General features: G+C 33.8%; 1 protein-coding gene across 2 annotated transcripts in view; it reads left to right on the top strand.

Annotated features, from left to right (window-relative positions):
• Window positions 1-17,529, top strand: part of LOC121428687 (outer dense fiber protein 2-like) — a 39,398-nt gene extending 21,869 nt beyond the window's left edge. Inside the window, exons 10-18 of one of the 2 annotated variants that reach the window (XM_041625490.1) lie at window positions 1,682-1,817; window positions 2,384-2,494; window positions 6,740-6,772; window positions 9,237-9,341; window positions 10,470-10,628; window positions 11,083-11,183; window positions 11,636-11,717; window positions 12,576-12,782; window positions 13,991-17,529. In XM_041625490.1, coding sequence (XP_041481424.1) covers window positions 1,682-1,817; window positions 2,384-2,494; window positions 6,740-6,772; window positions 9,237-9,341; window positions 10,470-10,628; window positions 11,083-11,183; window positions 11,636-11,717; window positions 12,576-12,782; window positions 13,991-14,173 — 1,117 coding nt within the window. In that variant the 3' untranslated portion in view covers window positions 14,174-17,529. The remainder of the gene's footprint in view (window positions 1-1,681; window positions 1,818-2,383; window positions 2,495-6,739; window positions 6,773-9,236; window positions 9,342-10,469; window positions 10,629-11,082; window positions 11,184-11,635; window positions 11,718-12,575; window positions 12,783-13,990) is intronic. The other variant, XM_041625491.1, reaches the window with a different exon arrangement.
• The last annotated feature ends 351 nt before the right edge of the window (window positions 17,530-17,880 follow it).

Here is a 17,880-nt window from a genome sequence, read left to right as displayed (position 1 = left end):
CTTAATTGAGTAGTTACGAGACTTTTGGTATTCTGAAAAGTCTCATAGCGATAATGGTGATAAGAGGTCCATTAAGTCTCACCATATCTTGCTAAATGTTGCTTTCATTTCGTATGAATATCATCAAATCGGCTTAATACTAGGAGGAAGGAAGAGAATAAAGAAGAGAGCTTAAAAGGAATAGAATAAAGGGGGAAAAGGTGGTGTATAGAAACAAGTAAAATAAGGAATAAGGCCTAGGGACTATATTTGGTAATAAATAAATTAGAAAAGGGGGGAAAGGAGACAGAAATATTTGTGTACTTATAGGGAAAACATGACTATTATTTTTCTATATTTTCTTTTATTATTAGCATCCTAAACTATTTTGTTTTTGCACACTTTTTTTGACAATAATGAAATTGCCAAATCACGGCAGATGCAGCAATGTGCAGGAGTGAATTAAACCTTGTTTCTGACAATGAAACAATAAGCATAGACCCTTTTAGTATTTAAAAAAATATAGAATAAAATACAAAAGAAAAAAATAGTGAAGTGATGCCATTGTTTTCTCCACCTATATAAACCTTTGTCATAACGTTTGTACATCAAATTTCAATAAAATTTTGGCTTTTTTTAAATTATGCTTGTTTGATTTTTAAAATATGTTTATTCAAATTTTGTTGGAGAAGATTTCTCATATAAATGAAAAGTATGTAGTTTTTAGAATAAGTAGGAATCAAGTTAAAGAAGACCCCCCCCATCATGGCCCCGAGACAGAGGCAAATAAAATATTGTAAAAAAAAAAGAAAAAGAAAGAAAGCTACAAATGGATTCAATGGATAGGGGGTTGTGAAAATCAGAACGCGTTCAAAAAAGAGAAAAGCACAAAGGTACAATAAATGAGAGAGAAAGGGAAACGACAACAGTTAATTTCAACAACATAACGAACCTCTAATCTCCGATGAAAATATGCTTAAGCATTATTTTTCAGCAAAAATTCTTTGTATCAAGATCGTGGTGCAGTGCACCTGCAGCAGCCGGGCGCTGCGCTGCAAGGCAGCAAAGTGAAGAGACACTGCGCGCTAGGAGAAAAAGTTACGTTGTAAGAGCGCATTTGATTGGTTAATTCGGCTCAGTAGGGGAGTGGCCTAAAGGGACTTAATTGAGCGCTAATAGAGTTTTCAGAATACGAATTTGGAGGTACATTAGCGCTCCATTAAATGGGTAACTTAAAAGGATATTTAAGTGGAAACTTACAAGACTTTTCAGAATACCCCCCCTGGGATAAAGTTTGGAAATCTGTTTTATTGTCTGCCTTTGGCACATTTGACTATTGTTTAGGCTACTGTCAAATACCAGTGATTATGAAGGCTCTCCTTATTACTCTTCAGCTTGGATGTGATAAAATGAATATTTTGAAAGGAATACATGAATAATCATCAAATCACAAATGCCTATGTCAGTGAATTTGAAAGCCACATTCATGATTTATCTCAAATGACCTATTTCTGCTCGTGCGCAGTTTACAACCGTGAACAGGCTTATATGACTCCGACAGCACAGCAAAAACCATGGACACCATCGCTTGACTACCTGTTACCCAGCCAATCAATTATATCTCAGCATATCATTTATGGCTCTTACAGCAGCTTATAACACTTTCAGTAGCTTGTAACAATAACTCTGATCATTCTCACAGGAATCTTGAAGAACTGGAGCTTCAAGTGAGGGAGCTAGACATGACCTCCCGAGTTAACCTAGACAGGGTCAAGGCTGAACTACATCATAAGAGTACTGAAGCAAGTAACTTCAAACTTGAGAATGAAAAACTACAGGTAAGAAACTGTGGGTCATATAAAGTAATTCTTATTGATTTTGAATGTATTATCTCCTAGTTGTACTTTACGTTTCAAACTAAATTTGATTCATTCTATATTCTGACATGATCACCGACTGAATGAACCATGCTGCTATATCAAATGTTTGATATTTTTCTGTGTTTAAAGTTAAGAATGTATCATTTCAAAATGATGTGAACAAAGCTCAGCAAAGTACTCTGATTACTCCATTCTCCTCCATCCTTCCTACTCCCTCCCTCCTTTTATCTTCCTCCTCCCTCTTTCCACTCCTTACCTCATTTCATCTTCCCTTCTCCCTCCCTCGTTCCCCTTCTTCCTTTATTTCCTCCCCCACTCGTACCTCCCTCCTCCCCCTCCCTATTTCCCCTTCCTACCTTTCTCTCCCCCCCTTCCCTCACTCCTCCCCCCTCCCATCCTCCCCTTTATCTCTTGCTCTTATTGCATCTCCCTTCTCTCTCCCCCTCCTCCCTTCCTTCTCTCCATTTCCACCCCCCCCCCCTCCTGAATCTCATTTGAAATATGTTCCTTAATCTTTTTACCAGATTTCAGTGAAGGATATCCAAGACAAATTGACCCATGCACATTCCAATATTGATCAACTCAAATCCAGTATACAGCAATACGAATCCTTAGTAGCAGATTATAAAGCACAGGTATGTTACCTGTTCAATATTTCTTAATATCCACTGCGTGTCTGCGTCATATAACATTTGATATCATTCATCATTTCCATAATTTATCTGTGCATGTTTTTGTGGTGGTGGCACTGCCATAATGTTTGCAATTTGACTTTATTTAACCATCTTCAAAAGGGAGTGCCTTACATTTTTCAAGGGAGTCAGTTGTTATTAATACCATACACATACAGATTTTTACAATGTAATGAGATATAACAAATGAATCCATGATACTTTTATTGCTAAATTTCATATTTCTGTTATATGACAAACCATCATATTCAACCTTGAATGCAATATCTATGCACTAATCATTGACAAGTAAGCATGATTGAGTGATTTGATAACTATTCTAAATTTTTCATTGTCTTTTTAAAAGAACACCACACTTAACTTGAATTGAATGTCACAACAATGTTTACTTGACACAGTTTATGGCATTTTGCTCTTTACAAGGAATTTCAGAATGAATACTAGCTACAATGTATTAACAAATCACAATTTCTACATATACTCTTTTTTTATCATACCCCTATGGAACAGTTTATTGATTGTACATTAAAAACAGCTCAGCTAGCCTACACTACTCAAAAGTTTGCATATCATACACCTAACATAACTCCATTTAAACAGGTGGGTCTGTGAGAGATCTCTGTCACACTCTAATGTTGAAGGGAGCCCTCTTATGGTGGAAAATGAAAGTTGATCAAAAAATGTGAGAGATTATGCTTGATATGCATACCATGTTGTGACATCAGCATTTTTGTTCAAGTATAAGTGTCAAATAATATGCAAAAGTATGTTTGTTTACTCTTTTTGATTTATATGATCAGGAAGACTCTTCCAGCATTGTGCTGTATTTCTAAAAGGCCATGAAATTATATCAATTGGAAAAGAAAACATAAAAGATCCATTTTATGTTATATGGGATGCAACGTAGAAATATACTATACCAGTAGTTCAAATGATGACAAGCTTTCAATTCATTGTTAAAGGTATTGTTTAACTTTGTGAGCAGCCAATTTAAAAAATTCTCAAACCAAGATGAAACATGTGTACAAGTGCATGTATTAAAACTAATAAACCCTGAAAACAACCATTATTGAGAATGAAAAGCGAAAACTACAAGGAAAACCCTGATTTTGTAAATAGGCGACTTATAGACACCTACATAGTACACATAAGTGTATGGGATGAAATTAAGATGGTGTTTCCGGTCACTTTATATTTCAATTTTTGAAGCACTAAATAGTTATTTTCGAACAGAATTTTTTTCTGGGCTTCATTTATGTAACATATCACAGACACAGGTGACAAGTGTGACCTTCTAGCTCAGATTTTTTAAAAGTCAAACCAATGTTAACAAATCACTTTAAAATTCTAGTATTTGCAGATTTGTCTCTTTTGATTCATCTTACATTATCCACCAGAAGAGATCCCTATTAAAAGCATCTTGATGACATGGTTTGCATGAGTAGTTATACCCCCCCTGCACAGACTTTTTATCTTTTATCCTCATACCAAGGTATTTAACAAGCAAATACAGGTTGAAAAACAATTTAAAGGTCAAGTCCACCTCAGAAAATGTTGATTTGAATCAATGAAGAAAAATCAGACAAGCACAATGCTGAAAATTTCATCAAAATCGGATGTAAAATAAGAAAGTTATGACATTTCAAAGTTTCGCTTATTTTTAACAAAATAGTTATATGAACGAGCCAGTTAAATCCAAATGAGAGAGTCGATGATGTCACTCACTCACTACCGGTATCTCTTTTGTTTTTTATTGTTTGAATTATTCAATATTTCAATTTTTACAAATTTGACAATTAGGACCTCCTTGCCTGAAGCACAAAATATTAAAATAATGGAATTCCATGTGTTCAGGGAGGAATGAAACTTCATTTCACATGACAATGACGAGAAAATTAAAATATTTCATATAATAAAATACAAAAGAAATAGTGAGTGAGTGATGTCATCATTTCCGCATTTGCATACCGACCGAGATGTGCATATAACTGTTTTATGAAATGAAGCGAAACTTTAAAATGCCATAACTTATTTTACATCCCATTTTGATGAAATTTTCAGTGTTATGCTTGTTGAATTTTTCTTTTTATTCAAATCAAGTTTTTGTTGGGGTGGACTTTTCCTTTAAAGGTTTATTGTTTCCTTGCAATTTATCTGTATGACAATCTTGCTTTTACATTTAAATCAACCAGTTAGAATTTGGGTTATATTTTGTACCCTCGAATATGCTCTTTAAAAAGTAAACTGTGCGATTCCGCAACAAAGATTTACTTGTCATTGACATATACCCGGATGAGTGGATATAGAAAACAACCCGCAGTCTCATGTAAAGAGGTCATATTGTACAACTGTCAAAATGTATTCATAGAAACATTTTAAATGATAGATTACTTCATTGAATGTCTGTAAAGTACTGTCAACCTCTGCAGCCTGCACAATTCTTTATACACTTTAAAATCATGAATAAGCTATTGAATTATGTGTAGTGTGATGTCATCTTGGTTTCTGTCAAATACATCTGTCTGCATAGTACCTATATACACATATCTATTCTTCAAATTTCTATATGTCTAGACTCAATGTATGTACATGTATGATCTTTTTTTTTTATTGGGCACATTTTGGATGAAAAGAAAGAAATTAAACATTGAGTATTGAACACTATGTACAATTAAGCACAGTCAAATTAAATTTGAAAAGAAAACACCTCTGAAAACAGTTAACTCACTCCTGATTCCTGAAACTTTATTTGTTGTCATTACATTAATATAAAAATACATTTCACCAAGAGGATACATTCTATTTATTTCAACAACAGGATGCAATCTCAGAAATGATAAAATGAGCCGTGGTGTAGTGGTTCTGACTCTTGCCTTGTAAACAGAGGGTCGTGTGTTCGAATCCCACCGCGGTCTGGCGTCCTTTGGCAAGGCGTTAATCCACACATTGCCACTCTTGACCCAGGTGCTAAATGGGTACTTGGTAGGATGTGAAAGTCATTGTAGCTTGTCCAGTATTGTGTGCGCCTCACAGGCGACTGACTGGAATACTCCCCAGGGAGTGGAGGATGTGCACACATTGTGTGCGGGAATGACTGATTGAATCCGATGACCGGGGTAATAATATATCTGTAAAGCGCTTAGAAACGTCGTTCCGATGGATTAAGTGCTATATAAAAGCGGATTATTATTATTATTAAACACCAGTTGACATGAGCAGCTTATTTTACAGCAATTTTTGAAATCCTAAAAAAACAAGGGATATATCTGAGATTCTGAAAATGATCCTTGTACATAAATGAAATGAACATACTACAAATATGTCAAGCAGAAATTAAATTTTCAAGTATTTATATCATTTTTGTATGTGTGCACATTAATCATTAACATTTTGAGGGGAAAATTACATGTAATTAGCAGTAATTACATCATGGTAATTACTTGGAGTTTTGGTTTGTATTTACGGTATATTCATCTTTTTCTAATACTGAAATAATATAATAATATATTCCATTACTTTTTTTAAATAAACAAAATATTTTTGTCACACCTACATGTATGTGTTTACTTGCGATTCAAGGCATCTAATATCAAAGGTACTGCTCATTACGCTTCATTGAAAGTAAATTTGCATTTTATATCATTGTTAAATAAATATTAGAACACATTTGTTATCCCTGTTTGATTTTAATTTGTTTTATATTGAAAATTAGTGATAGAGTGCTTTTTTGTGTGTTAATTACTATAGATGCTTATTTCCCCGGGCTTGATCATACTGACAGCTCTACAATATTTCAAATGTATTCAATGTATTTCATATTAAAAATTACCTTTGGCAAAATTTGAATTTGTTTTCATATTTAGATTTGATAGCATAGGCATCTGCATGCATTTCATGTGAGTTTTTTTTAGTGGTGTTGAAGTTCCCAGGTTTGTAAATGTTGCAATCCCTTGCTTCACCCTGCACCCCTCCATCTCCTTCCTCCCTCCTTCACCATTGCATGGGGGAGGGGATCCCATCCACTCTTACCCTTTCAAAGAAATCCTCTATTTTTGGTCCCCCTAAAACATTCATTATAACACTTATCATCCTCTACCCAATCCAGGATGAATGAAGCATTTTTTTTACCCCAACTACCCTCCTTCTAATCCAAGTTTTTGCTTGTTTCATTCCAACTCTACAATGTAGTTCACACATACAGAACAGCATGTCATTCATACAGTAAGTACAACAAGATAATCTAGAAGGTTACAGTTTTCACAAACTCACTTCTTAACACATTACATCATTGCACTTTCATCAATTGCGCATATTAATTTATAAGTATTTTGAGATTTTATTATTTTTTTTACTAAGGTTCTAATATTGACAATCATTCAGATTCATTAGGATTTTTTGTTTTCAGATTCTTTATGTTTGATGAACATTTTTATACTAATGTGTATTTTCCTTCATTTTTGCATTTTACTTGTATTGAAGATATTCATCAAAGTAGTAGAAATAAGCAGTAGTAGTACTTATACTGTATAAGTAGTAGTAGTACTGTTGTAGTAGTAGTAGAAGTAGTAGTAGTAGTAGTAGTAGTAGTAGTAGTAGTAGTAGTAGTAGTAGTAGTAGTAGTAGTAGTAGTAGTAGTAGTAGTAGTAGTAGTAGTAGTAGTAGTAGTAGTAGTAGTAGTAGTAGTAGTAGTAGTAGTAGTAGTAGTAGTAGTAGTAGTAGTAGTAGTAGTAGTAGTAGTAGTAGTAGTAGTAGTAGTAGTAGTAGTAGTAGTAGTAGTAGTAGTAGTAGTAGTAGTAGTAGTAGTAGTAGTAGTAGTAGTAGTAGTAGTAGTAGTAGTAGTAGTAGTAGTAGTAGAAACAGCATTAGCAATAGAAGTACTAGTACTAATTAATATAATTCTGAAAATTTATATTGAAGAATTTAATGAACCAATACACAGATTTTGATGCATTTTGAACCTTTTGAAGCTCTCTTTTGTCTTGTTATTTCAAGATTAATATTTTTTGCTATGATTATTCTTTTACTTGTCATATTTCAATTTTCCCTTGTTAAATGGAGCAGCTTCTTTTTGTCCTTTTTTCTACAAACATGCATTTTGTTGTGATTGGGTGTTTCCAATTTCTTATGATGGGAATATGTTTTCATGACCTTAGAATGTACTGTCATATTTGTTGGAAAGGATTTTTTTTTTGTTTATTCAGAAATCATCAATAATTGGGGGACTAACAGTCTAACATTCATTGTCTTCTTTGTATAGTTATGATAGTGTTGCTGACTGTATGTCATTTTCTAATATTCTTTTAGCCTATCTAATGCATTGCATTTTGTGTCGATTTGCTGAATGTTTTATAAGCCCTTTACTAACTGCTTACATTTGTGTGTGTTGTTGTTGATGGCAGTGATGATGATGATGACGACGATGATGATGATGATGACGATGATGACGATGACGACGATGATGATGATGACGACGATGATGATAATGATGATGTCGATGATGATGATGATGATTGATGATGATGATGATGATGATGATGATGGTGGTGGTGGTGATGGTGATGATAATGATGGTGATGATGGTGATGATGATGATGATGGGGATGGTGATGGTGATGATGATGGTGGTGGTGGTGGTGGTGGTGGAGAAGGAGGAGAAATTAAGTTTATTATGTCATTTATTATATATAATTTCATTGTCTTTTCTCTTCACTTTCGGCATTCCATAAAATATTAAGCTCATTTTTTTACATTCCTTCATGACTGCTCAAACTATAGCCCTTTTAATGGCATATGAATTAGAAAACAGAGACAAATTAATTTAGGAATGCCACACACCACACATGCCATATTGGGGGTCAAATTTACATGTTTTATGGAATTGCCCTTTTGCAACTTTTGTATATGATAAGCCATATTTATTTTACTCTTTGATCAATCATGTGTTCTTTCACTCTGTATTCTGCCATAGAGAGAATCTCTATTACTACTATACTGTATGTATTTGCATTTCATCCCCCCCCCCCCCTTCCCTCAGTGAAATTAATGATTTTCATAATCACCTTACATATTTTAATCTCCCCATTTTCTTTCTGCTTTAAAATGAAAAATTCTCTGATTTTTCAGCACTATCTTAAACACAAAATTCAAAGTCCCCTGTCGATTAAATTATTAAAATGTTTACCAAGAACGTATGCTGAATCTGATCAAATGGTCACAACACTTGTATTATTTTAAAATTTGAATAATAGTCAAATATCATTTAACCTTGATGAAAGATTTTGATAGGCTTAGATTTTAACTGGTGTCCTTACACTCATTCATGTGTCTATTTCATTATTTTGATTATTTTTTTAATTCATTTATTTTCTGCCTGTCTGTATGTTTGTATGTATGTGTGTTTTTTAGTTTCTTATGAGTTATAATTCATTCTTTCATTCATGTATTTCTTCCTCATCTTATCCATGTAGGGTGGCTCCATTTGTTGTTATGATTAGCACCGTTTTTTCATGGAAGTTGTACAGGAGAAACAAATAGAAAGCAATCACATCTGATAATGTGAAGATTACAAATTTAGAGAGAGAGAGAGTTTTAAATCCATTTTTGAAAAAAGTGTGACGTGATGCAGTGGACCAGCCTTGCAAGTTTCATAGAACCAATTTTTGTTCCTTGATTTTTTTTGTTTTAGATGAACCAGTCAAGAAGAGAGGCGTTGGATGTATCTCTTCAATTGGAACAGAGCCAACATGAAGCTAGCAGAGTCAAGCAAGAAACTAGCAGAGAAATAGATAAGGTAGCATAATAAATCAGATTCGGCCAAAAAAAAACATGAAATAACAATAATTTTTGGAGTCCACTTTTCACAACCAACTACCTTAAAGAGAAATTCCAGTAGTTGCAGTTAACACTGATTTCATGAGAAAGTCTGTAAAACAAGGCTTAATTGCCAGTATATCATCGAGGATCTAGATCTGGTACAGTTACATTAACTGGACTTTGTGAAATCTTGAAATCTACGCTGAAAAATGTTCACTCCGAAAATCCCCAACACAGATAAGCGCACGTAGGACAATGTATAATTATTGCTTAGGGCGTCGGGCCCGACGCCCTACCCGAATCCCGTGCTTATTTGCTGATTTCTCAGCAATTACACAATTTCTTCCAGAATCCTTTGGCACATGCATTTTATTTATACAAACAGACACTTTAGTGGTCATTTCATTGGATTCTGGACGAACTCATTTTGATATCGTTACCAAAACTAGCATTTACCTTTAAACCTTTAACCTTTAACCTGTAATATTGCAGTGAATGGTGATTTTCAGTGCTCTTTTGAAATCACCCAGAGACCCCATGTTAATTTTCCCTGATTCTGATTATTTTTATTAATGAGAGCAATATTATTTCTTTTCTATCCTCTAATGATGACATGCTTTCACTTGCAGTTATAATCATGTTCATATTGTTCTTGCATTTTGTAAGATTTGTATGATCAATGATATATGCATTTTATATGATTCCAACCATTCTGTTAAAAAAAAAGACTCGTAAGTATATTAGCTTATCTCTTACTTTAGATACTGGATTATTGACTTTATTTTGAATTCATAGAAAGTCAAATGCTACAATCAAATTCTGTGTAACGAAGCATGCAAATAGAGGTGTTCTATGAAAGGAAAATTTCCCACACTCGAGTTGGGCAAGGGTTGTGTTACTTCAGTCTTTATGCTATTGTGTTCGAGTATTATACTATTATCATATTTTTATCATTATTATTGTTATTGTTATTTTTTATGCTGTTATTATCATCATCATTATCAATTGTTAACATTATAGTTATTTTTATTATTAATATTATTATCATCGTCGTTATTATTGTAATTGATTAAATTGTATAAAAGAAAATCCTTTTCTCGTGCAGGTCAGAGGAAGACTAGAGCAGAGACTACTAGAGCTTGAACCATTACCAGGTATGCTCCGATCCACCGAACAGAAACTAGTGGATGCTACAGAGAGACTACTAGAGAGGGAGAAGAAGACGATGGAGCAAACTAAACTCATTACAGAATTATCAACAAAGGTATTGAAAAAATTGTTTTCCCCCCCTTAAGGAGAGAGTCTGGGGGTATCAGGACTGCTACTTATGACGTGCTTGCTCCCCCCATATAAAAGCATTCACTATATGTGTTATGACTTTGATATGCTGCTATGAGGAAACAAATAAAAATTTATAAGGTAATGAATGGACAGATTAGATTGATGGATGGATGGATCGATTGACAGATAGATAGATATATTGTTAGATAGATAGGTGGATGGACGGACAGACAAACAGACTGCTAGATAGATAGATAGATAATAGGTAGATGAAAGTGCCATAAAATTTGACAAATCAGGAGTTAAATACAAATTAGTTAAAGCAAAAGCATTAAATACAAATTAAACTGAGGTAAATAAATTCAACCTGAACTGGTTGTATCGAGCAATCAACAATGAGTAGATTAATTCTGTCAATATTTCTTTCTTTGTTCTAGGCGGACCAGAGCAGTACCCAGTTGGAGAATTTCCGTCAGAAATGGATGTCTTCAGATGAAGAGTGTCATGCCCTCAAGGCCAAGTTTGACTCCGTTCAGAGGTAAATTTCACATTCAGAAAATGTCTTTTTCCCCACCTACCATAGTGCAAAATTTGCTCAACTTAAGAACATTAAAGTGACATGTATTGCACACACGGCATTACAATACAAACTATGTCTAGTGCAGGGAAAAGGGGTACTTAATCTAATTCAAATTCATAGGTAAATCTCAAAATTTGAAGAAAGTGCAGTTTTACAAATCTACCATAGTGCAGCTTCAAACGTCTTTCTATATGCACAGAAGGTGCATGGATAAAAAAGGTACATACAATTAGTGTAATTTGAAATATTTGAAAACAAAGGTTGGTTTATGCAAAATCTATGAGATAATTGACTGATAGGGATCTCTGATACAGTATTAGTCATTGGAATACATGCTAATTAAATCATTGTTCTGAATTTATTACATTCAGACTTCTTTGTAAAATTTTTTTTATCCCATTTGTCTTCAGGAGGTTGCAAGATTGTGAAAAGCAAAATGAGGAGTTTCGTCTTAATCTGTCGAAGAGAGATGAATCTGTCCATCAGATGCAAGTAAGTTAAATTATTTCTTTCAATAGTTTACTTGTATTCCTTATAAAATAAATTCACTAATGCCTGAATTACCATTTTCCTTTTGAGAGAAATATGTAGTTGATGTTAGTACTTTACAAGTTGCATTATTGTTATTATCGTCGTCATCATCATTGTCGTCACAATCATCATCTTCATAACATGTGATTCATTATTGAATATTAACTCATTCATTAATCTTTAAAACCCTCTAACAGTCTCCATTGAATTCTTTAGTATTGCACTTTCATGGTATCAAAATAGAATGGAATCTACTACTTTTAGCCCTTGGAATTCAACAGATACCCCCAATTCGGCCAAAGTTCATTGACCCTAAATGACCTTTGACCTTGGTCATGTGACATAAAACTCACGCAGGATGTTCAGTGATAATTGATTAACCTTATGTCCAAGTTTCATGAACTAGGTCTATATATTTTCTAAGTTATGATGACATTTCAAAAACTTAACCTCAGGTTAAGATTTCGATGTTGATTCCTCCAACATGGTCTAAGTTCATTGACCCTAATAATAAACAAAAGCTAGAGTTTAAACATGCATATCTCATGGTTAGTAAACATGTATCACTTGAGACCTTCAAATCTGAATAGAAGTCTAGTTATTGCCACTTTGACACTCATCCAAACTTTCGTATTCTTTCTTGTGCGAATCAAAATAGAATTTTTCTAGATAGATTGCGCTATATAAATGCCTATCATTATGATTTATATGACTGTCAATATGTCTGTCTGTGAGTTGCTATCGTTGATACCAGTATATAATGGAGTTCTTCATCAACTTCTTTAGAAATTAAACCCTGTATTATGCTATCTCCTGCAGCTGAACCTGGAGGAGCAGAAGCGGGAGAACTCCGGTCTGATCCGTCAGCTGGAGCAATCCATCGCCGACAGCCGACGCCTTGAGGAGGAGTCTCGGGAGAAGGCGCTGGCTCGCGAACGGAACAGTCAGGCGAGGGTCCTAGATCTTGAAGCTCAGCTTAGTAGAGTAAAGAGTGAACTCGTACAAAACAGAAGACAAAAGGAAGATGTGAGTAGTAGATCTTGAAGCTCAGCTTAGTAGAGTAAAGAGTGATCTCGTACAAAACAGAAGACAGAAGGAAGATGTGAGTAGTAGATCTTGAAGCTCAGCTTAGTAGAGTAAAGAGTGATCTCGTACAAAACAGAAGACAGAAGGAAGATGTGAGTAGTAGATCTTGAAGCTCAGCTTAGTAGAGTAAAGAGTGATCTCGTACAAAACAGAAGACAGAAGGAAGATGTGAGTAGTTACATCATGTTATATGGCTGAGAATTGGATACCAAAAATATTCCACGAGTTGGACCAATATTGCACGAATTGTAGATGAGTGTAATACTGCGTAACAAGTGGAATATTTAAATTACATTGGATTGCTCAGAATGGAATACCAGAGATATTCCAACAGTTAGGGATAATCTTGCATGAATCGTAGATGAGTGCAGTAATAACATAGCAAGTGTATGCCATTCAGAAATCCATCCAATATAGTCTGTGTGTTCACAAGATTTGACCCCAGAAATGTGCTGAGACCATGACTGTGGGTTGGAAAATGGGTGTCGGCAGTGAAGCCTTGTTTCGGATTTTGCCCCCAGGCCCCCCTCAAAAATGCACCTCAGTCAGTAATTTACCCAATCAAGCCCATGGACAGAAGTTAGTTGATATGGTAGTCTAGGTATACATTACAAATCTGCAAAAGCAAATGGGCTAGGCAGTCTGAAGGGGGCAGCTGATGCCCCTCAAAATGGACCTGTCAAGCCAGTGCAAGACCCCCCCCCCAAAAAAAAAAATCCCCAAGGGATAGCAGTATGAATTTGTATTGCAAAGACATAAAATCTGATGCCATATTTGGTTGAAAATTTTTTATAGACATCCTTAAAATTGTAGACCTAAAATCTGACCAAATTTTGTTGGAATATTTTGTTAGAAATCCCTAAAATCTAACTGCCCCCACAAAAATAAAATTCGCAAATTGATGGTGGTATGGGGGTACGTTACACAGAGAAACTGAGACCATAACAGAGTGGAAAATACTAGCTTGTAGTGTGTGCTCCCTATTCCCTATTCACTCTATACAATAGAGATCTTTTGCATGTACATCACCTTATCTCATTAGGTGCAGGGTTTAGTTCTAGCTATGTTCAAGTTTTGGACTGCAGGCCTATATGAATTGGCTGGTATATCAATGCTTAACTTATTCTTAAACTATTCTTGATTCACAGCTGGAACGGAAGTTCAACTCTCAGGTTTACGATCTCAAGGACCGCTTGGAACAATCCCACAGTACTAATCGCAGCATGCAGAATTATGTGTCTTTCCTCAAGAACTCCTACGCAAACGTCTTCGGCGACACGTCAGGCATGGCATCCTCCCCTTACCAACCTCGATCGTCAGCACACACTTAACGTTTTAAAAGAAAGTGTACACCCTGGGGAGCATTTCAGGAGAAGTGTTGTTACTGATTTTCTCTGACAGATGTTACAAGCTACTGCAAATCCACACATCTGATTGGCTGAAAATGAATTAAACCATTAATATCACAGACTTCATGAAACCCTCCCCAGCATTCTATTGAATTCACATACATTTCTTATACCAGTGGTGTGTTTTACAAAGCACTTTGTCATTGACTGTAACAGACAAATCTTCTTTCGGAAATTAATCTCTTGTCAAAAGGACAGCATTCCAGGCATGGGTTCAAGACTCATTCCCTTCTCGTGGTGCTGTATTGGTGCATGAATTTTAATACTTGGACTCCTGTAACCTGTTGCATACAATGTTTGTCGCTATGTCAGGCATGTAAGCAATTTTTTTAATGTTTTAAACCTTTGAAGTTCATTCAAATTGTATTCACTAATGGAAGTTAATTTCCCTTTAACTCAATAGGCTGTTTATCGAATATTCCTGTTTGAAAATAATCTTTGTTTTCATATTTATTTAGATGAATAAACAAATGTATTTCAGATAAGGCAATAGGTAAAATATTAACCTATCATTGGTGATTAAACTGTTGCATACATTGTTGGTTGCTATGTCAGGCATTTTAGTTATTGTTCATGCTGCCAAGAACAAAAGTGTTCAAAATGTATGTTTGAAATTAAAATACTTATGAACTTGTTTTTTGTTTTTCACCTATGAGTACTAAACATACACACAGATCTTTATTTCATGAGTTTCTACGTATGTATAGATAGGGTATTTATCATAGTGTCAGTTGACAATGGAGAAGTAGATATTGAAATCTGAACTGTGAAATTGTTATTGTGTAAAGAGTCTGTAATTCAATTTAATATAAGATGGAAATATGTGTAAATTACAAGGATATTAATAATTTGTTTCTATTTCATTGAAAGGGTACTTTCCTTACAATGTTTTTAATCCGTCTCTAACTTGGTACTTAATTCATCCCACACTGAAATATTAGATTTTCTCGTCCATTCATGATAACTATACCTGATTCAATGAAACGATTTGAATTTTCAATGTACCTATTTTTGATTTTTAATAGCAATTTTGGTTTATCTTTGGTTAAATCAAAATAAGAAAAAATTAATGTCCCCATCAGCTATCAAAAATTTGTGATGGATCTGTTTTTTTTTTAATTTGCAAAGGTGCTTATATGGTTTTATCTTTTTAGCTTGTGATTTTACAATGTATAATAGCATCAGTTTTATGTTCAGTCCATACACAGAAGTCCACATATGAAGAGTTTGGTTGCATAAGGGATTAAAACCATGGTATTGTGTTTGGAGAAAATCACTTTTGATCTTTATATTTACACAGATATCTTCAGGAAATTTGATAAGGAAAGTGCTCTTTTTTTCATGATAACATGTACTTTTAGTCTTTTAGGTAACTGTATTCAATAACAGGAAAACAGATTTTTCCTTTAGGTTTTATGAAAAGTTGATTTGTCTCTTTTTTGCAATGAAGCCTTTCTCTTTGATGTACATTATAATGTGTTTTGATTTTGTTCTGTACAATAGTGTACATAGAGTATATAGTTTGTGAGGGGTAAAGAATTTGTGAGAATATTTTATAGAAATGTTATCTTTTTCAATTCTTAGATTGTGTGTAATTATATATTTATGAAGCTGTGCGTTATATTGTTCCAAGAAGAGAGCTACATTTATTTGCAGTAATAATCATTTTCTAATTGAAAATTTACAATTGACGAAAAGCTACAATTTATCTCACTACTGAATAAGAATATATAGGAAATCATAAGTCATTCATATTTCATGACAATCATATCGACTATTCCTGGTGTATGATTAAAAATGTATATGTCTATAATATTTATTATTTATAAGCACTTATGGCAGTTCTAAATGGTTCTGGGAGAAAAGAATATCAGGATTCAAGTTTGTTGTCTATTTAGCTGAATGGTGGTGTTTCAGACTTAATGCAACACTAACAAACATCTTTTTCACAATAGGATATAGGGCATCAGTAAGTCTTGCAGAGGCAAACTGCGATCTAATCAAATTTCTTTTTAAAAAGTTTGTGATAATTTAAGCATGTTAGAGAAAAACAATCTGTCCTGATTTGCCTTGGGGCCAGCTCATTGTATCATTCAATGTGACTCATAATGTAATAATTGAAGTTTTATAATGTATTACATGAGCTGTGACCACAAGGGATGATATCATAATGAAATTCAAATTTTAATTTACAAAGATTGGCTTTTTACCATAAGCTATTGGCAATCAAATGAATATTTTAGTATTTTAGAAAGGGTCACCAGTCTTTCATAAAGTAACCTGTAACCTATTTAGGGCTATATTAAAGAGAAATACCAGTAGTTGCAGTAAACACTGATTTCATGAGAAAGTCTGTAAAAACCAGGCTTAATTGTCAGTATATCATCGAGGATCTAGATCTGGTACAGTTACATGAACTGAACTTTTTGAAATCTACGCTGAAAAATGTTCACACTGAAGATCACCAACACAGATAGGCACACCTTGGAAAGTATATTATTTTTGCTGGAATAAAGACCTGACGGAAGTGACCGAATCTGCGCTTATTTAAAGATTATCCTAAGTTTTTGGTAGACCCCCATACATGTCACTTCCATTTCAGTCGTAGATTATATTAATGCATGTGCTCAAAAAATCGAATGTGGTGTGAAGGAAAAACTAACACTGTTTTTTTTTTCAATAAATTTATTGATTTAACAGCAGAATTTAATTTGAACGGGTGCCCGATCAATGTAGAATATCTGCCTATTTTTGTTTTGTTTGTATAAAACAGATTCTCATGCACGAAATGGGCTGAAAATTTCAGGATATAACCTTTGTCAGGACCCTTCTAATATCCAGTTATGTCAACAAATTCTCAAACTGTTTTTTTAAATGAAAATAAAAAAACATTACTGATAGAGGGCACTATATTTGAATTAAAATCCTAAGAGATGGAAAAATGCCATATCTGAATACTCGTGGGTAAAAAATGCATCTAATGACTACACTTTTGTAAAAATGTAATTTTTAATGATACTCGAAAATACATGTAGTTCACATTAATGACCCTTTTAGGCTTTAAAACATACACTGTAAATGCTAATTTGTTCGTATACATGTACAACTAAACAGTAATAACCTAGTAAGTTGTAAAATATGAAGATGATATCTGGTACAAATGACAATGATTCTGATTGTTCTGTGCTTCTCCTAATGTGCCATCCTGATTACGTGACTAAATCAGACATTTGTAAGAAAACAAAAATCCAATAAATGACCCATTTCTGAAATAATACAGACAAAATTGACTTTGTGTATTATTTGTTCTGGGTAACTCTTGATTAAACTTAATAATTTTATATTCTGAATAAAGCAATACTGGAATACCAAGGGTCTAAGCTAAAGCAATGTATTATATGTACAAGTAGATGGAAAATGAAATTTGATTTCCAACTTCCTTTATTTTTATTTTCATTACTTAGTCACTAAATATTTTTTAATAGGTGTACTTTTTCTCATTCTTTAATAAAAATAGCAACATATGTTCTTAAATATTAATCAAATTATAATACAGGTATTTCATTATAAAATATTTGTTCAGGTGTTTCTAGGTATAATTGCTCTTTGTGATGGAGCCATCCATATAT

This window comes from Lytechinus variegatus, chromosome 15 (assembly GCF_018143015.1).
Source record: "Lytechinus variegatus isolate NC3 chromosome 15, Lvar_3.0, whole genome shotgun sequence".
NCBI classification, from domain to species: domain Eukaryota; kingdom Metazoa; phylum Echinodermata; class Echinoidea; order Temnopleuroida; family Toxopneustidae; genus Lytechinus; species Lytechinus variegatus.
Note: the sequence above shows the minus strand (reverse complement) of the source record. Positions and strands in the feature narration are given on the sequence as shown.